Source organism: Chiloscyllium plagiosum, chromosome 2 (genome assembly GCF_004010195.1).
Source record: "Chiloscyllium plagiosum isolate BGI_BamShark_2017 chromosome 2, ASM401019v2, whole genome shotgun sequence".
NCBI classification, from domain to species: Eukaryota; Metazoa; Chordata; class Chondrichthyes; order Orectolobiformes; family Hemiscylliidae; genus Chiloscyllium; species Chiloscyllium plagiosum.
The window spans coordinates 114,608,225-114,629,948 of NC_057711.1; the positions used below are offsets into that span (position 1 = coordinate 114,608,225).

General features: G+C 40.3%; 1 protein-coding gene across 2 annotated transcripts in view; it reads left to right on the plus strand.

Annotated features, from left to right (window-relative positions):
• LOC122563055 (coronin-2B-like) overlaps positions 1–21,724 on the plus strand; it is a 162,224-nt gene that overhangs the window by 107,283 nt on the left and 33,217 nt on the right. For both annotated transcript variants that reach the window (XM_043716406.1, XM_043716415.1), the window contains 7 exons: positions 3,135–3,335; positions 8,030–8,146; positions 11,840–11,989; positions 13,028–13,207; positions 14,430–14,546; positions 18,838–18,942; positions 20,793–20,889. In XM_043716406.1, the coding sequence (XP_043572341.1) occupies positions 3,135–3,335; positions 8,030–8,146; positions 11,840–11,989; positions 13,028–13,207; positions 14,430–14,546; positions 18,838–18,942; positions 20,793–20,889 (967 nt within the window). The remainder of the gene's footprint in view (positions 1–3,134; positions 3,336–8,029; positions 8,147–11,839; positions 11,990–13,027; positions 13,208–14,429; positions 14,547–18,837; positions 18,943–20,792; positions 20,890–21,724) is intronic.

A 21,724-nucleotide genomic window follows, 5' to 3' on the forward strand; every position in this document is an offset into this window, starting at 1 on the left:
AAAATTTCATCATGAGGCCAAATGTTTTTTCATAATGAATGCATTTTTTGTTTGCTCAATTCTATCACATCATTTCGAAGTGGACAGCAACGAGTCTGTGCTCCGAGGGTGACCTGTAATTTAGGCTCAAATACATTCCATAGGGAGACAGAGGCTTTCTTTTTGCATCTCTATCTTCATCTAACAACAATTGCATTAAAGTTGTGCCATTAGTATACCAAATAACCCCAAGGCATTTCTCCGAAATGAGTACCAAACCTTTTAGGCTGCAAAAGGCATTTGGTTAAAAGTTTGATTAACGATGTAGGTTTTGAGGAGAGTCATAAAGGTGGAGAGGGATGTAGGGAAGGCAAAGATTTCAGGAGGGAACTCCCAGAGTTCAGGGCTGAAATAGCTTTGGTATGACAGCCAATGATGGAGAGATAAGAATTGGGATATGGGAGACCAGAATTGGAGGAGTGCATTGATCTTTGGAGGTTTGCATGGAGAGGGTTATAATGATAGGGACAGCTGTGGAGGGGTGCATGTAAAAGACCTGATGGCAATAATTTGAATAAGATACATGAGGGATATTTGTCATTTACATTAGGGATATTTAAGCGACTCTTGGATAGGCATATGGAAGTTAGCACAATGAAGGGTATGTAGGTTAGTCTGATCTTAGACTAGATTCCCTACAGTGTGGAAACAGGCTCTTCGGCCCAACAAGTCCACACCGACTCTCCGAAGAGTAACCCACCCAGACCCTTTTACCTCTGACTAATGCACCGAACACGATGGGCAATTTAGCACGGCCAATTCACCTAACCTGCCCATCTTTGGACTGTGGGAGGAAACCGGAGCACTCGTAGGAAACCCACACAGACACAGGGCAAATGTGCAAACTCCACACAGACAGTCGCTTCAGGCTGGAATTGAACCCAGGTCCCTGGTGCTGTGAGACAGCAGTGCTAACCACTAAGCCACTGTGCCGCCCCCAGTAGGGTAAAAGGCCGACACAACACCGAGGGCCGAAGGGCCTGTACTATGCTATACTGTTCAATGTTCTAAAAAGAGTATGGTATCCTGACTAGCCTTTATCCTTTAACCAACATCCCAAGGAACAGATTATTGTCCATCTCACAGCTTGCTGTGTACAAATTGTTGTGGGCCAGTTCAGAAGTGGTGTCATGTAGATTCAGATGTCCACCTTTCAAGTCTAATAAGAACCTGTTGAAGTAAACAATATGACATTAATTGTATTAATGCAGTTTTTTACATGCCTCATGAATATGACCAGTAGAGACCGATAGAGCACATCATCCTCAAGTCTGTCTTTCACAATTGCCTTCTTTGCTTTAACCATGTTTCCCCAGTAGGTGGTGTTTATTGTACTCATTCACACACTAACCCTTCAAACTGATGTAGAACAGTCTTATCTGCGTAGTTATAGTCAGAGAGTCATAGAGATGTACAGCATGGAAACAGACCCTTCAGTCCAACCTGTCCATGCTGACCAGAAATCCCAACCCAATTTATCCCACCTGCCAGCATCTGGCCCATATCCTTCCAAACCCTTCCTATTCATATACCCATCAAAATTCCTTTTAAATGTTGCAATTGTACCAGCCTCCTCCACTTCCTCTGCCAGCTCTCCTATATAATTATTGTGACACGTTTCTCTTTCATGGACATTACTGCCCATCCCTGATTGCCCTAAGGGTGGTTGAGAGTCAACCACGTTGCCGTGGGTCTGGAGTCACGTCAAAGTCAGATGGCACTTTTTCTTCTTCATGAACCTGATTAGCTTTTAGTTCCAGATTTTGATTGAATTCAAATTTCACACCTTCTTTGGTGGGATTTGAATGCGCATCCATAGAACATTTGCAAGGATTGCTAGTTATCATCCCCTCTTCTATCTACCCCCACAAAAAGGTCTTTTAAATTTACAAATTTGGGTGATCTTGAGGTTTTACTATTTTCACCGATCATGTTAAGACTGTAAGATGTCACAGAAGTAGGCCATTCAGTCTTCTGAGTCTGCTCTGCCTTTCCATGAGATCATGACTGATTGGCTAATTGTCTGCTCCACTTTCCTGCCTTTTCCCCATAACTCTTGATTCCCTCACTGGTTAAAATTTTGTCCATCTTGGCCTTGAATATACTTAATGACTCAGCCTTAACAGTCCTCTCTATTCTGAGATTATGTCCTCTCCCATAAGGAGAAACAACTTTTCCATATCTACCCTGTAAACTCTCTGATTAATTCTGTATGCTCCAATAAGGTCACTTCTCATTCTTCTAACCTCCAGTGAGTACAGGCCCAACCTAATCAACCTCTCGTCATAAGACTGTCATTCCATACCTGGTATCACCCCAGTGAACCTTTTCTGGACTGCCTCTAATGCAAAAGTGTATGTTTCCTCAGGTAAAGAGCTCAGAGTAGTTCACACTATTCCAGTCATGATTTTACTTATGCCTGATATATAGTTTAGTATAACCTCCCTACTTTTATACTCCATTCCCTTTGAAATAAAGACCAGCATTCCATTTGCCTTCCCTGTTACCTGCTGAACTTGAATGCTAACTTTTTGTGATTCATAGCCAAGGACTCCCAAATCCCTTTGTTCTGTAACTTTCTAATATCTTTTTCCATTTAAAAATATTCAGCTTCTCTAATCTTCTCACCAAAGTGCGCAATCTCATATTTTCCCACATTAAATTCCATCTGTCAAGATTTTGCCCATTCCCTTTACTAGCCTAAACCTTCTGCAACCACTTTGCGTCATTCTCTCAATGTGCCTTCCCACCTATCTTTGTGTCATCTGCAAACTTGGTGATAGTCTATTTACTCCCATCATCCAATTTATTAGTATATATTGCCCCAACATTGATATTTCTGGAATTCCACTACTTGCAGGTTGCTACTCTGAAAATGCCGCCCTCCTCATCCCAACTTTCTATCTTCTGTTAACCAATCCTTTATTTATTCAAGTAAACTCCCTCCAACTACCATGGGCTCTTATTGTCTTAATAGAAATGTGGAAAACTGTAGCAGAAGTAGGCCACTCAGGCTTTCCAGTCTGAAGAGGTGACTAATGTAAATTGTTGTGGATATTCTGTTTTAGTGACTTAAGTTTACTCCTATCTTGCAGATGTCATGGCGGCCTCAGTTTCGCACGTCAAAATTTCGTCATGTGTACGGCAAGCCAGCCACAAAGGAGAATTGCTATGATGGGGTCCCCATCACTAAGAGTGTTCAAGACAACTATTTCTGTTCTGTGAATCCAAAATTCATTGCGGTAGTGACTGAGTGTGCAGGAGGTGGAGCTTTCTACATCATTCCCATTGGCCAGGTACGAATTTCAGCCTTTTGACTTGAAAATGAAAAATGTTTTTGGTTTATTAATTACTTATTGTTTAACACTGGTGTTCCAATAACCATTACTCATTAGTTGTTCCTCTATTATCTCCCAAGATCTCTTTTCTATATTAGATTGAATCTATTTGCAAAAAATGAATGTGATTAGTAGTCCAGATGAAGACTCCTGCCTCTGCCTTTTAAAACTTATTTTGCTGGGTTCTATAGAAATTAAGTCCAGAGCATAAAACAAAACCATTCAGCCCAACTAGTCCACATTAGTGTCTACATGAGCTTTCTCTCAACCTCCTCTCTCACCTTCATCTTTTACCTTTTATCCCTCCTGTTTATCCAGCCTCTGCTTAAATGCATCTACTGTATCCTATTTATCTCAGTTACTCACCTGCTGTGTGGTTAAAGGAGTCGGCGTTGAATATTATTAGATTATTGAAAGAGAAACAAAATAGTCTGGATACCCGAGAAACAGAATATTTAAATGTGCTGGGAAAACTCTGCATCATCTGTGTAAAGGGAAACCGAGTTAACATTTCAAGTCGAATGTGACTCCTTTCAGAGGTGAAGAGAGATGGAAAGTAATGGGTTTTATGTTTGGACAAAGTTGGGGAGTGGCTAGAGGGATAGAATGGTAGATCAAGGGAATGTGATAGAATGAGGGAGATTCGAGGTCACAAGTGGCACGAGCAAAAGGCAAAGGGAATGGTCACGATGAACGACAAGACGTAAATCCAGTATAGGTGTTAACAGCAGAATCGAAGCCAACTCTCACTGATGGCAAAAGAGAAATAAGATACAGACACTCGGCGGGTTGGTGGAACATTGTAATGGAGGACACGGTTCATGGTCTGAAAGTGTTGAACTCCATGTTGAGTCTGGAATGCTGTGAAATAAGGTGTTGTTCCTGCAGCTTGGGTTGGACTTTTCAGATGAGTTAGTAAGTTTCTATTTGAGGTCCTATGTCAATGTGAGTGCTTCATTAGTTATCAGCAGCTGGTGGTCTTTGAGGAGGGCATTTTCCTGGGAGCCATCAGGGACTTCAGTAGGTACTGTCTTTCTCCATTTAAAAACATTCAGCTTCTCTAATCTTCTTACCAAAGTGCGCAATCTCATATTTTCCCACATTAAATTCCATCTGTCAAGATTTTGCCCATTCCCTTTGCTAGTCTAAACCTTTTGCAACCACTTTGTGTCATTCTCTGAATGTGCCTTCCCACCTATCTTTGTGTCAGTACAGAACGTCACTTGAGCTCTACTGGTCTTGACAAGGTTTATTGGTGAAGAACTTATTTTGAGGAGGTCTTGTTGAACTGGGCCAGAAGTTCCAGGTTGAAATCCCACTCCAAATGTTGATGGCCAAGGAAGGCATATTGATAACCTGGTCAAACTTACATATCCTTCCAACACGCACCTATGGGTGGGTGGTAAGAGTTGGCAGATTCCTGGTCACTCGAGCAATGGAAAGAATGTTTGAGCCTCTACCATCTCTATTCAAGCTCCAGACTACAACATGTATATATTTACCCATGGCAACCCCGATTCACTGTAGCAACTGCAACACAGCATCTTATCTTTATGACCTTTTAGTTTTGGTCTCCAACTGGAAATGTTTTCTTTGTACCTATCCTATCATCAGCTTTTTCATTATTTTAAGGATATCTAGCCAGTCAGCTTTCCACTTGCTCTTTTCTATGTTTTAACTCATTTGAGTTGCAGATACAATAAGACTGATTATCGGCATGACGACAATGAATGCTAATGTACATTGATCTGAATGTTCCTTTCACAGTCTGCAGTTAAATAGATCCGTTGAAATGTTTGACATACCATATGACGTAAGTGTGCGATGATGAGGGGAGTAAATTTGGTCTTTCAAAGTTGTGTGAATTGGACTCCAAATGAATCAGTAATTGGGACGTGCAGCCATTTGTCCACAATGGATTAAAGATGTTGTTACTGTGTCAACATTTCAATGATCACCTCACTGATAAGAGCTGATACTTAAATAACAGGGGAATAGGTGAGGTGATTAGTGTTTAAAGAATGTTGGCTAAGCATGTGAGGGAGAAAGGTCAGAAAGATATGCTGATGGGATGAGATGAAGAGGGATAGGAGTCCTGTATGGAGCATAAACTCCAGCGTGGCCTGTTTTTATGCTGCAGGTGATGAAGGAGCTCTGCTGTGATAGCTAGTGCTTCCAAGTAAACCTGTTGGACTATAACCTGGTGTTGTGTGATTTTTAGCATTGTCCATCCCAGTCCAACACCGGCCATCGACATCCTTCTATGTTTAACATACACCTGACTGCAATAGGGAAATCTCTTTCAGGTGCAGTTTTGTATGGGGTATATTGTGGAGGAATAAGAAACACTGCCTGAGTGTGTCTGTTGCAGATTCCATATTGGATTTCAAAAGAGTATTTGATCATTATCAAAGAAAGAAAAGTTGCAGGGCCACAGGGGGACAAAAAATGAAGGAGTGGGGTTTGCCAAGGTGCTTTTGCTCCAGAGCTGGCATGGATATGACTGGCTGAATGGTCTTCTGTTCTATAATCATTCTTCGATAATTCTGTTACTTTGGCCATTTTGTAAGTCTTAATTTTTTTTTCTCTTTGCTATTTAGTGATGAGGAGTGTACCCCTCTTTTAAATATTAAAAAAAAACATTAATGTCAAGATTCATTTTGACACGCTTCTGTTTTTTTTTTAAAGAAAACGCAATACTGTTGGGTTTGAAGTAAAGAGCTTACTGTCCATGTTTAAAATGAGTGGTGTTGGAAAATTTATATAAATCTTGTAAACAATAATTGTGAAAGTAACACTTGAGGAAATGAAAATCATGAATTAGAAAATGACTGATTAGAATTTAAGTCATTGGTTTTCATGCATACTCTGTTTCATGTTGTGCTTTTTGGTGGTTGGACATCTAAGGTCTATTTTACTGGAAGTTAAATCTGTAGATTTTTCTGCTGACCATTAGTTGCTGTCAAAAAATTTGTACTGAAAGAAATTTGCGCCGATAAAGAAGTAGACATAACGTGCCTACAGAATGGAGTGAAACAGAAAAGAGATTGGGACAATTTCGTCAACTCTGATAGAAAAGCAAAATTCCTTGCATTTTGGGAATCTGAAATGAAAACAAAGTCCTGAAAATGTTAAGAAAAACGGGGCACCATCTGCTTGAGTTGGAAGGTGGGAACAAATGGAGAGATAACCTTTTGGGTGGGCACCTCCAACAGCCCCAAATACCTGCAAAAGGGTTTCCCTTTTTCTTGCCTGAGACCAACTCCTGCAGCTAAAGGTGCCAGACTTCTACCCAAGGCATGGTCCTCCCGGCCATCTCTACGGTAGCCATTAATTGGTCACTTGAGGTTGTCGATAATCCCCAGGTTAAGTGTACTGTCCAAAGCTTCTTCCCCACCTAGGTAATTTCTTGACAGATTGGAGTCAAATAGAAACATGGTGGGTGACCACTCTCTAGATTTTATCTGCATCTCTCCCCACATCCCATTAACATTCCCATCACCTTCAAGCTCGCCAGTAAAATCTGGCCCATTGACTCTGTCAGGGCAGGCTGTGGTGAGGGAAACATTCTGAATCTTTCCAGCCCTTTCTACTTTTACTTGGATTCTGATTTGATCTACGTGATCTTTAGAACTTCCACTTGGTGGAAACTCTGCCTCTGAAGGCTAGACCTAATGATGAGGGTATTCTAGTAGAATCAGCAAGGGAGGATGTGAGAGGGACACCATTTGACTGATCGAGTCTGAGCAAAATTCAAGTTGCTGTCAGTCAAAGGCTCCTCAAATGGCTGTGTGACCACACTCCTGGTTTTGGGTCAGAAAGCCATGAGTTCAAGTCCCACTGCAGTAATATGAGTATGAAATCTCAGCTGAAGTTCCCAATGGAACACTGACGGAATGTTGGCTGTCACTGATGATTTCTTTTGAATGAAATGCAAAATGAAGGCCATGTCTTTGTCCTTAGGTGGATATAAGACAACATTATTTCCAGGAGCAGGGAAAATCTTTAGGTATTCTCAACGTTAATTTCAAATAGTGTTTCCATAGACTGATAATCTGTGCATTTTACCATTGTTGCTTGTGGGACATCGCAGCACATACGTTGGCTGCCACGTTATAACAGTGATCACACTTTAAGAAGTGATTCATCAGCTATAATCTGCTTCGGGATGCTGAGAGATTATGGATAAAATGTACAAATGCAAGCCTTTTGATGTTAATCTGGAGTTATGTTTATACTTTAACAACTTGTCTTCTTTTAACGTCCCAATGACTCTGATGTAAACATCATAAATAGATGTGACTTGCTTAATTACTATGGAGTTTGGCATCAACAGGAAGCGAACTCAACCATATAATCTACGTTCAAGAGGATCTTTGACTGACCCCGTATTGAGTTGTGTTTATTTAGATAAAAGTATTTTAGACTGTCATTTGTGGTGGTTGTGGGCAAGTCATTCTACCAATTCATGCTGCTGAGTGCTCTGAAGTTTCCTGTAATGATTCATGACCAATTTATTTCTTCCCCTTTGATCATGTTTCTAGGTGATGTATCCTAAATTTGTTAGGGTGGTTTGACTTGAGCACTTACTGTGTTTCGCTATGGGGTTTTGAACGGCAAAGCTTTTAACATTAATATCGTTTTGTTAATAGACAGGAAAAGTAGACCCACTTCAGCCAAAAGTCTGTGGTCACAGAGGAAATGTACTGGACATCAAATGGAATCCATTTGACGACTACATCATTGCTTCTAGCTCTGAAGATAGCACAGTAAGTCACTAATTCCTCACATTTCCTTCTATTTCTGTCTGCCAGGGAAAGACAGCCAATAAAATCAACAGTGGCACCATTTCTGATTTTGTTTACCTGGAGTCCCAGAAGGCTTTTTGATTAAAGTTCCACACCAAGTTCTTACTAAAGTGAAATGCACGCTGAGAATGCAGGACGTAGTATGTATTCTCAAAGGTGTAAAGAAAGACAATGAGATTGACATATAGAATAAAGGAGCTAGAGGGAGAATGAGAGCCGAGATGCTGTACCATCTCTGATAACTTCCAGGCTCTGCACCTGCCAAGCTCATTTGCTTAAATCCACATCCATGCTTTTGTTACATCTAGACCTGCCTATTCTAATGGCCCTGGGCCAAACTACCAGCCCATATAAATTTCAATGTACAAACCTCTGCCTGTATTCATCAAATCCCAATCACCCATTGTTTCTGTGCACATTGATCTCTTTCAGCTCCTGTTCTGGAAGTGGTTTATTTTAAAAACAGCATTTAAAAAGGTATTTCTTAAAGATAAAGGTTACACCAAAGTACGGCTTTTGGAAATAGGACATTAGCACAGATTGAGGATTTGTTACAGACAGAAAATAGTAGCAATAAATGGGTCATGTTCAGGTTGATATGTAAACAGTGGGCTATCAAAAGGATCAGTGCTTGAGCCTTAGCTATTTTCAATTGTCAACTCCGACAACTTTACTGACATCCCAAAGCTAAATAAGAATGTATGCCATGAGGAGGATGCAAAGACACTGCAAAGGGATAGGTCTACTGAGTGGTGTTATGACCAAATCCTGGATAAGTTTCCCTAACCTTTCATGGTTACAAGCTCTGGATACCCTAAGTTACTAAGCTCCCAGGTGAGGAGGAATGTAGTATCACTCCTATTTTTCTTTGTTGTTGTTATCCATTTGTTGCAGCAGGGTCCATTTGAAAAGGATGTCTTCACTTGCGGATACCTTTCTCCCAGAACTAGGAAAATTATGTTTTAAAGCAAGCCAATTTGATTAGGCTTTCTTGAGTAAAAATAAGGGTGCATTTATCAGTTCACAACGTAAGATAAAATAACACATATACAGAGATTGGGAATAAGAAATGAGCCCTCAAAAAAACATTTTTTTAAAAAGAAGGATCTGACTCAGTATTGTAGTTGTTACAGTGGTTATTAGTTGTTGTATGGATTTTGGTAATTGAACAGTTGACTTTTGTGATTTGTGGTTTTGCAAGTTGATTGAAATTCTTTTATACTCTCTGTGGTTAGGCTTTTCTTGCTCAGAGTGAGGTACAGTTTTTTGACTTTTTTTACCTGCAGTGCTGGGTGTTTAATAGCTATTCCAAGCTGTGATCCTCAAAGCACACTATTTAACACACTAGGGCATCAGGCCACTAACACACAAAGGGCATGACCACACAGAGGCCAAAGTTGAAGCTTGCTTTTAACCCTTTTTTTCTGGAAGGGAAAAATTACAGGCAAGTCTGTAGGAAATAGTGTTTTGCTGAGCAAAATTAGGTGTAATCACCTTTTTATTATCTCCTTTTTAGTCTTTCTGTTTGACATCTCCTTGACTCTATAGAATGTGACATTCCAGATTTCCTCCCCAAAGCAGCAACAATTGAATTTGCATCTGCAGTCATCATGACTTTATCAGTCCTCTTCTCTTTAAACAAAATCCTGTGTTAAAAGCTTGATGTGTCCACAGGTGATCTGGGATGATGATCCATGCTCATGGCAATAGTTAAGAAAATCACAGTTTGAATATAATATGAAGTTATCCACTTTGGAGGGAAAATAGACAAGCCAATTAAAGACAACAGACTGGGAAATTAATTCAGATGTGTTTGGAGTGTCCTTGAACATGAATCTTACGGATGGACAGATGGTCTGTTCACTTTTGTTATGAAGGGATTTGTGTGTGTAAGAGTGAAAAAGCTTATTGCAATTATGATTTATCTTGGTGAGGCCACACTTGCAGTATTGGGTCCAGTTTTGTTCATCTTACCTGGAGAACTGTGCCTGTCAATCCCACCACTCTGTCTATGGCCTTCGAAATCTGGAGCTGGGAAGCTCACTAAACTTGACAATTTATTAAATAGTATAATCTGCAAACTATTAAATTATTTTCCCCAATCACTTTACTTTACCCAAGCCCAGGCACTGTTTGCCCTTTACTGATCCTTGGTGGCTGGCCTTTTATTTATCCATGTTTCTCCAAGAGAGGATATATATACAATATCTGCTTACAGGCAGAGGGAAATCGTAGTCGTTACTTAACAAAGTATAATGGGCGATCTGTGAGACACAGTTACCATGGAGTAGAAAACAGCCCAACCCTCAAATTTATAAAATTATAATGGGGGCACCACCAGATCGGCTGAACCCAATGCTGAAAATAATTAAGATCAAAAGCACAGACCAGAATTCAATCTCCGACTGAGTTTTACATCACTAAATTGACACTTCACCGCCATGCTTTGTGGTAGCAAAGGAACTAATAGATTAAGAAGGAAATGTAAATTAGAATGAGTGAATTCAATGTCAAGTCAGATGCACAAAAACGAACAGAGGGAGAATGAAAATTCTAAGGATAATTAACAAGTGACAAAGTGGGACTCCACACTTGCGAAAATAGTGCCACAGAGGCTGTTTAGGAGCAATTAACACTTGTAATTGTGCTAAAAATACACTTAGCATTGAATGGACAATTCTTATGTTTCTGCAGTGAACTTAGTTTATATCTACTTCTCAAATACATGCCACAACATTGGCTGCATGAAGCATTCAACAAAATGCTGAAACCTGTGCAGTGACTTTTGGATAACAATATATTAGCCTTTTACCAAAAGTTAAACAATTGTACATATGTACACAAATCACAGCAAGCACTAGTAGTCTCTCTGTAACTGTGACTATTAGTAGTTTGTTGATAATGCTGGATTAGTAATCTAGAGACGGCTCAGTGGTTAGCACTGCTGCCTCACAGCACTAGGGACCCAGGTTCAGTTCCACTCTTGGACAACTATCTGTGTGCAGCTTGCAGGTTCTCCCTGTGTCTGTGTGGGTTTCTGTTGGGTGCTCTGGTTCCCTTCCTCAGTCCAAAGATTTACAGATTAGATAGCCTGGCCACGCTAAATTGCCCATAGTGTCCAGGGATATGCAGGCTAGGTGGATTAGCTATGGCAAATGCAGGGATGGTGGTGGGTCTTGGTGGGATGCTCTTGGGAGGGTGGAGTGGGCTCAGTGGGCTGAGTGGCCTGCTTCCACACTAGGGATTCTATGAAATCTCTGGGGACACCAGTTCATATCCTGCTGGGGGAGGTTAAACTCACTTAATAGATATGTCAGGTTCAAAACCTATTTAACATAATGAAACTTTAATGTCATTTAAAGACCTAGCTGGTTCATTAATGTTCCTTCCTTCCCCCTTACACAGTCTGGCCTACATGTGACTCCAGACCATAGCAATGTGTTGGATTCTTAACTGCTGTCTGAAATGGTCTGCCACTCGGTTTGTGATTCAAAATTGGAACAAATACTGGTCTTTCCGGTGACCCTTTCATCCCATTTTATAAAAATCTGGGTCGCAGTTGGGTCATCCAGAAAAGGATGAAGGCTGATTTTCCTTTTTTACAACTTTTTCACTTTAATAGAATACCGTTTCAACTTCTTCTCTTCTGGACAGGTTAAAATATGGGAAATTCCTAAATGTGGCGTCTTAAAAAACATAACCAACCCGAGGCTGGAGCTTCAGGGTCACTCAAGGCGGGTTGGACTCATCGAGTGGCATCCAACAGCCAGGGATATTCTGTTCAGTGCTGGCTACGATTACAGGGTAAGGAAGCCATTTCCCGAAGACAATCTTCAGGAAGATATTTCCGGTTATTTCATCCAGGCTGTAAATCACAAACTTTAAATGTAAAACGAATCCCTTTAAAAATTGTACATGAGGTTTTATGTATAATAATTATCTGGCAATTGCACAGTAATAATGTTCCTTTTGGATACTGATAAATGCCTGCACTGTGTTGCCATTGCTCTTCACATCCGCTTTATTCCAGGCAACTCAGTGTTTAGCCTCTCTAAACCAACTCTGTCAAACTTGATCACCCAAATCCATTGATAGCCCTTCCTTAAACCATTTTCTCTTTTTGGTGTCTCTCACTTGGACAGGCAAATGACCTCTTTGCGTTAAGTGGATGGTCTAAAGTGTGCCTGCTGATAAGGAGGAAACATTAAGTCGTGACGCTTGGTTACAAAGTGACTAAACAGGGCAGACCATGTGGACCATCTGGCCATTATTATCCATCATTTACAAATGTTTATATTTTTGGTGAGATTTTGCTGGTATTCTGCCAGTCTCTATTAGACAGAAATAAGAAGGGCTCAGAGTTGGATTGATTCACAAATATGTATATATTCAGTCCTGTTTTTATTTTGTTTTTGTTCATCTGGGAGCTGGAGACCGGATAATTTAGGCATTTCAAGCCTAATTTGGTTAGTCCTTTGACGTATCAATACCTCTTTTTTTTTTCCTCACTTACCTTCTCTGTCCCCCGGCCTCCTTTCCCCCTTTTCCCCAACTCTATCCCCATTCCCTCTCTGCCTGTATCAGGGGATGTGGCTGTGTTTTCTAGATTGGACAGTAGAGGGAGAATTTGTGTAAGTAAAGAAACTGTATCAAATTTCCTGGGCTGAGTCTGCAAATACATTCTCAAGATCAAGGATCTAATATAGCCATGTTGGGCATGAATGGCCTTTCAGCTATGCTGTAGATATCCTACTAATGTAATTGAACTCCTTCATTAACACTGTGAAGAAGAGGTGATGATGTGTTAAATACATTTCTTACAACCTTTCACTGTCATTCCAGGTTATGATTTGGAACCTGAATTCGGGAGAGCAAGTGATTCATAATCCAGTGAAAATCTTCGACTGCCACAAAGATGTTGTTCTCTGCATGTCTTTCAACACAGATGGCAGTCGCTTCGTGACTTCCTGCAAAGATAAGAAAATACGAATCATTGATAGTCACACAGGAAAGGTTTTACAGGTAAGTACAGAGAACAAGAATGCTTGTGATGAGGAACTGTTCTAACTAATGTATCAATTAGAAAAGAAAGGTACATTTGTATAGCACCTCTCACATACTCGGGATGTCACCAAACATCTTACAGCCAATAAAGCATGTTTTGAAATGTGGTCACATTTTGTAAAGGTGGGAACACAGCAGCTAATTTACATGATGTAAGTTCTCTCAAATAGTGATGTGATATTTTCATCAAGGGCCAGGGGTCTTCTACAGATTTGGTCACATAGTTTACCTCCTTTAGTGGCCTCATCAGAATTCAAATAAAATAAATGAAATCTCAGTGTTTTTAGATGTTGATCTGTTATGCAGCGGAGTCCAGGAGATTAATATTTTCATTCTCAGCAATTTCAAGGCAATCCATCAAGAATCTGTAGTAATCCCCACAAACTTGTTTTCCAAACTCTTCACAACTTTGCCTCTTCTCTCCACTTGTTCCTCCTCCGAACCCCTCAAATTTCTGTGATCTCATCCAGCCCAATGCTCCTCCAAGATTTCCAAGCTCCTCCAGTTCTGACCTCTTGCCCATCCCATTTTCGTCACTCTAATGTTGGTCACTATATCTTGAGTTGCCTGGGCACTAACCTCTGGAATTCCCACTCCACCTCTCTATCTCTCCCTCCTCTTTTAAGACACACCATTAAACCTACCCCTCTGACCAAACTTACGGTCAGCTCGCCCAACATCATCTCATGTGGTTTGGTGTCAGAATGCTGTTCAACAATTGCTCCTAAAAAGTGTTTACGGAATATTTTGTTCTGTTAAGGAGCCAAAATTGGAGAAACAGTGTGATTTTTGAGCATTATTGAAACTTGAGATTGCAGGCATATGGACAGGCAAGGTCATGAGGGGTTTGAAAACAAAAATGAGTGTTAAACTCATACTGTACAATATTATGAACAATATTTAGGAACTGGAGCTGTAGTAAATCATTTAGCTTGCACCTGCTCCTCCATACATTATGACCTTGGCAGTTTTGCAACAGGCATCTTATTTGCTTCTTTAAATATTAAACGTATGTTATATGTATGCATATTAAACTTGTTCTACTGTACATTTTATATCCAGTCATTAAGATGTGAATGACTCAGCCTAATGTGTTGATGATTCAATGCACCTTTCATCACTTCTGAGTTCAAGTCTGTCTCTTGCTTTCTTCACCAAATGGTATGCTTATAATTTGCAGGAATCCAACTCCAAGTCCCACAAGACCAACAAAGTTCTGTACCTCGGCAATTTGAAGATGGTGATGTCCACTGGCTATTCCAAATGGAATAATCGACAAATTACCCTCTGGGATGAGGTAAATGAAGATGGGTGCTAGTTTAAAAATAGCAAGCATGTTAGAAACCTTATAGGGAAATCTTGTACATTTATAGTATGGCTACAGCACAGAGGGAAGCCAGTCAGCCTCTCATTTCCATACTGACTGTTTGCAAGAGTAACCCAACTAGTCTGACTTCCATGCCCTTTCTTTGTAACCTGCAAATGTGCTTCAGATATTCATTTAATTCCCTGTCAAAGCCTTAACTGAAGATGTTTTTACTACACATCTCCATTCTGGATCCTACCCATTTGTTGCTTTTTAAATAAAAGTTTTTTCTTGTGTTGCCAACTACCCTAGTGCTGTATCCTAGTGCTGGTTCTTAACTTATACCAATGGCAGCTTCTCTCTATCTACTTTTACTAATTTTTCTATCAAATCTCCTCTTAGCATCTCAACTAAACTCAACAGCCCTCTCAACTCCAATGTATCTAGGTCCACGTAACGAGAGTTCTTTAACGCTGCAAACTTCTCATAAACCTTTTTTCCACTTTCCTTTAATGTCTATCTCTAGTTGCCGTTGAGAAGGTGGTGTTGGCTGACTGCCTTTTTGAACCACTCCAATTCATGCATTGACATGTATTCGGTGTTGGTTATCAATTTAGTGTTTTCTTGTACACTTCCCTCCATGCCGACATAACATTTAACTGATTTCATTTAACATGTAAATCTTCCAAAGTGCTCCTTAACAATTCCATGAATTGTTGGTTGACTTAAACCAACAATTAACATGATAGGAAACTTGGAGAAAGCACCTTATAACTAATTAAAAGTCTTCTTAAACTTAGTCTTTCACATTACCTTAATTAAGTAATTTTGAAGCACATGAATCTTAGCCAAATGAAGTAGAAATAAATGTTGCCACATTGCATTTTTATCTACTAAATAAAAGCTTGGTGGGAGCAGCCAATCAGTTAATTTGCCTGGTTTGAATTGAAGTGGAAACTTGGCATTACTGTATACTCCATGACTGTGCCAATCAGGGTTTATCTGCCAACCAGTCAGTACACTTCTCTTGTGCAGTATAAATTATTCTCTCTGTTCAGTTTTGGTAGTCTTCTGATTCAGACCTGAAGAGTGCAAGGCTTTGACGGTACTTAAGATTCTTTTCAGAAATAGTCAAATGAATTAATTTCTGCATGTGTAAAAATGTATTAGCTCCTTTAAAAGCATTTCACATTCAAGTTGCTTTTGCGGAATATCCACTGTTATGTTGGCGCAGACTTCGCACAGCCAAAGTCTCACTAACCCTGAAGATGATACACTTTTGGTGAGTCTATTTTTTGTCGCGTTTGTGCACAAAGAAGGTGTAGCACTGAGAAATTTTGATAATCTTTTGTATAAATGCCCTTGACCTCTGGTTTACTCGAACCAGCAGGTGGACACTGTGGGTTAACATGTCTTGACTAAAAGACAACATCACTGATTCAGAAAAAAAAGTCTGTCTTAAATGAGCCAAATTTGTGAAATGATTTCCTCCTCCCAGCCAGTTAAGTTGCATTCAGCACCACATTCTATCTTCTACAATAATTTTCAAAAAGTTAATTTGTAGGATGTAGGTGTCACTGATGTTTTATTGCCCAACTTCAATGTTGTGAATGTCTTGAACCATTGGAGTCTATCTGGTGTACAAACACCCACGGTGCAATTAGGGAGGGGCTTCCAGGATTTGGACTCAGTGATGGCGAAGGAAGAATGATGTAATTGCAAGTCAGGATGATGGGTCGCTTGGAGAGGAACTTGCAGATGGTGGTGCTCTGTACATCTGCTGCCCTTGTCCTTTTAAGTGGTCGAGGTCATGGGTTTGGGAGTGCTGTCAAAGAAGGCTTGACAAATTGATGCACTTATTCATGAGCATCAAAGATCAGGATGTAGACAAACCCTGGAACGATGTCTTCTGTTCATATTGGCAGCCACAACGCCTAGTGACATGAAGCAAGTCTGATTATTATGAATAATCATTACAGTATGTAAATATTTCAATGGATTTCATACTGTTAACAGTAAAGGAATCTTGGTGTTAAATTGTAGCTATTGTTTTCTAAGGATTTCAACTTTGAAATTCCATTCCTAAAATGTTTTTTTCTGATATTTTAAAATTGCATCAATAATGTAAAAATGATCCTTTTTTTAAATATTGGCTAATGGAATATCAGGATGCAGTGAGACCACCTGTTCTGGGATTTACTTGTAATTCATGGTTCACTGGCAAGGCCAGCATTTATTGCTCCTCCCTGAGAAGTTGTCTTCCTGATCCACTGCTGTCCAGTGTGGTGTCCTCTCTCAAGGGTAGAGTGGACCTCAGTTTAATTGAATCCTAAAAAAGAAGAAGGCAAAAAAGAGTACTTCTGTGAAAGAGCTTGCTGAAGTAAACTGTCGGCAACAGGCCTATATTTTCCAAATTAATTCACTGTGTCAGTGATTGTGTGCCAGAAATGTTAATAGGGCAATGCTGCCCTCTTTTGACTGCACTCTAAAACTCCTTGATTCCTCGTTCTTACAAACCAATTTCTGTGGAAAATTCCAGTTCCCAGTTTTATAATCTCCTTTGAAAGAAAATTTTAATTCATCTTGATATCCTGTCATTGATGTGGATTGTTTCTGTTGGTCAATTTACCTTGTTTTATTTTCAGGTTCATACTTTCTTATTTTCCTGTGACCTCTATCAGTCAAGAATCAGAATCCCTACAGTGTGGAAACAGGCCCTTCGGCCCAACAAGTCCACACCGACCTTCAGAGTAACCGACCCACACCTATTACCCTATCATGTATTTGCCCCTGACTAATGCAGCTAACCTACACATCCCTATGGGCAATTTAGCATGGCCAATTGACCTAACCTGCACATCTTTGGAATGTGGGAGGAAACAGTTTCTTGAAATGGAGAAAGGTGACCAGTGGTGTTTCACAGGGGTCAGTGTTAGGGCCACTGTTGTTTGTGACTATAAAGCTATTGGATTGCTAACATGTTCACTCTTCCTTGGCTTCACAGGATACCTGCTGCCCTAATCCAGTTTGTCTGATACTTAACTCCAACAATGTGACTAATTCTCAACAGTCCTCTGGAATGATCAATCAATCATATCAAACCAGTACAAATAAAAAACACGAAACTAAACTGACCTAGGTATTAGATTTAAAAGCAACAAAAATAAGAAAACCCTGCGAAGTCCATAACTGCATAACCGATAGTAACCTATTGAATGAGGTTGCACCGTTTGCCATATTTCAGTCCAAGAAATGCCCTCTTCACCCCAAATTTTGTGGTTTGCTGTTCAACCACCGATGTAAAATTGGGCAATTTTCTTTAGTTCCTCATTTTTTAAAGCAACAATATAATTTTTTAAAAACCATTTTGTGGCAATCTTGTCCCCCTTTCCAAGTACAATGATGTGATTTATTCTAAAAAAGCTGAGATCTTTACCATCTGGAGGGATGTGGGCAGCAAAGACCTCTTTGCCTTTCTTTCACGTTTTCACTTTCAGTTTTTTTCATGCATATTCCTTCAAGGAGTTCTGCTGAGTTAGACATGACTAATAAAGCTATTGTTATTTAGTGGTGACTGAAGTAATACTAACTGGTCTATGATATGCAGGAATTTATTACAGATTACAGATTACATTACAGTGTGGAAACAGGCCCTTCGGCCCAACAAGTCCACACCGACCCGCCGAAGCGAACCCACCCATACCCCTACGTTTACCCCTTACCTAACACTACGGGTAATTTAGCATGGCCAATTCACCTGACCTGCACATCTTTGGAATGTGGGAGGAAACCGGAGCACCCGGAGGAAACCCACGCAGACACGGGGAGAACGTGCAAACTCCACACAGTCAGTCGCCTGAGGCGGGAATTGAACCCGGATCTCTGGTGCTGTGAGGCAACAGTGCTAACCACTGTGCCACCGTGCCGCCCACAGTATTTATATAGTCAGTGAAGTTAAATTCCTGGTCAATGGTAATATTATGTTCTTGATAGTAAGGGACTCAGCAATAATTGAAAGGGATCCATGGGAACTTTAGAATCTCACTAAGGAACTGACAGAGCCTTCTTCAAACTCCTCTGACAGATGCACCTCAGAAAGTGCAGCATTCCTTCAGTACTCCCCTGGGTGTGTCAGCCTACATGTTTGAGTCCTGGATGGTGTTACCAGCTAACAACTGTAAACATGATACAACTTAAATATGATACCTTATTTTTTAAGTGATTGAGTCAGCTGCCTTTTCTTCTCCTTTGCATTAATAAGCACTCCTTCTTATTAATTCAGGATGACCTATCTGTGCCTTTACGGGAGGAGGATCTGGACGGGTCCCTGGGAGTGCTTTTTCCATTCTATGACCCTGACACACACATGCTGTACTTGGCAGGAAAGGTAAGATCGCTGGCCTCACATTAAAGACAAGCTTTCGGGTAGATTCTTGCCAAGTCGATGCAGGGCAGTTTCATTAACAGGCAAGGTGATGTAGAATCGTATAGAACCTAGATGATAGTTTCCCATTGAAACAGAGATGACAGAAGTGCTGGAGAGAGTGAAAGATGAGGATTCTAAAGCATGCAAATGGACCTCTTCCCCCAAGTTATTAGCTTGATAATAAAGACGATAATGATCCCATACTTCTTTATTATTCAGTGTCAAAGTGAACGCCATTCAGAATGACAGCAACCTATTTGCTTCCACTGTAAATACTTATCTTCAAGCAATCCATTCCACCTTGGCCAGGTTTCCAATGGAGGCTGCTAATCACAATGAGTTATTTGAGCAAACAATACAGGCGAGGTTGAAGTCAATGTCAATGAAAATCAGAAGAGGTGTGCAATCTCAAATCTGTTGAGATTTGTTTTGTTGTTGTTGGGTAAGGGCACTGAGGTTATGACTATAATAGTAAGTAAATGGGGTTAGGATGCAGATCAGCCATGATCTAAAGGACTGGGGCTAGAACAGCCTCAAGGGGTTGAATGGCCACCTTATGCTCTAATTTTGCACCATTCCTAAGGGGAATAGGCTGATGCAAAAATGCACCATTTACCATTTAGCTCCATGTCAAAATACACTCCTACTGAATGTTTAAGAACATTATTTCTAGACTGTTCATTCCCTTCTCATTAATTCTTTATCCTCCCTCTGCGATGGTTTACAAGTATTTTACATTTTAAGGTATCTTAAGTATTTCAGGCTGCCATTGGCATTATGCCTGTTTCAATCATGACAAATGTGAGATGAATTAATAACTGATTTCCTCTAACCTGTGTGAGAAACAGCTAACTAAACACTGCAAAGCATGTTAGTAATTTTCTTTGAACAGCAGTCAGATATATTATCATCTGGCATTGTCCCAGTGGCAGCCTTGGTGTAAAAGCTGGTTCTGTAAAAACACAGGGAGAAGAGGAGACTATACCGACCCTTGAACCTTTTCCACCATGCAGCAAGGCATGGTTGATCTGTGACTGAATTCCATCTTTCCACCTTTGCCTCAGATCACTTGATTTTGATTTGACAGCCAAAGGTATTATCAGTCCTGAGGTCAAAGTTAACAGATGATCTGACATTTACTGTCCTATTGTGGCAGAGAATTCCAAATTACTACCACCTTGTGTGCAGAAATCTTTCCTAAATTCACTGTGACAACTCTGCGATGCAGACATTCCCAAAGAGATGACATGGTTTATTTCCAGAATTGTTTCTCTTTGTGTCTTGCTTCCAATCTTGAGCTGGCCTTTTAAGTTCCCTGAGCTGCTTTGTCAAATTCTATTCTATTGTTTTACCCCCGATATCCTTTGAGTGTATGGAATTATGGAAATATTGAGTGGGTGGCAGGAGACTTGCTTGTCTATCAAGTCTGTCTCGCACCATCCCCACCTCCGAAATATGTTTATACTAACTTTTTTTCTACCCTCCCAGCCTGTCCCCAGATGGGGCCAGGGTATGGAGTGTTCTTGTTAATTTTTTTTATATACATAAAACAGCACTTCCGACAGTGTGGGGCTAGATTATCTGCTTGATCTAGATTCGGACCCTTGCTGACCTGACCACAAGAGTAATATCTCTGCATGAGGCTGACCCTTTGCTCTGATGCATTTTACATCATTAATTTAAGGGAGCAATTATTCTGACATCATCCTTGTCTATCTGAGATTACAGTCTGTTAGAACATTTTCTGTATTGAAAGCTGCAACAATTACACACACCTCTCGTTACCTACTTTCATCCTTGCATTTTTCTAGGGTGAAGGAAATATCAGATATTATGAATTGAGCTCTGAGAAACCTTATCTACATTTCTTGATGGATTTTCGCTCATCATTTCCTCAAAAAGGAATGGGTATGTTTGCCTGGCTTGAGAGAATTTATTTAAAGTGATAAAAATCTTATTTTTTTTAAATGGTAAAACAATGTAAACCAGCAGTATTTATGATTGAGATGTAATTAATTACCAATGTCCAGTGAGTGGGCAATGATGATAATTGGCTAGTTAGGAAAAATAGCTTCCATTGGTGAATGGATAAAGACCTGAGGATCATAGGTTCAATATAATTGGTCAAAGAATCAATGAATGGGGAGGAACTTTTTCACGCAGCGAGTGCTTGGGATTGCAAGTGTATCGCCTGGGTATGTTGGAGGTTGGCTCAATTAAATTATGTAGGAGGGAATTGGATTAATTTTGGGGGAGGAAACCTTTCCAGAGCTAAGAGAGGGATGAGGTCAGGAAATGGCAGGGGCAATTCCTCCGTTGGCATTGACAGAATGGACCGAATGGCATAGTTCTGTGATTGTAGAGGTATTACCTCACTCCTTTTAGTGACGTTTGAAGAAATATATTGCCCTTCAATGTAATATTTCTTCAATGTAGGCACTGTTGAGGGATAAGGTGATGGAGCAAAGGAAGAGGTTATTTGGACCAACAACCTGCCAGCTCTTTGAAAGACCTACCCAAATCCCTGTGCATTGTGTATCAATAAGCACAAATACGAAAAAGAATTATTCTCATCTACCATCACATACAACCCTCCCCCCACCACCAGATATACACATAAACCTCTCATACCTCACATACACCACATACAACCATACAGACCACACACCCACGACCACCCCCCACCCTTGCCGCCACCACCCCCATGACATACCCACACAGACTTCATACACCTCACACACAA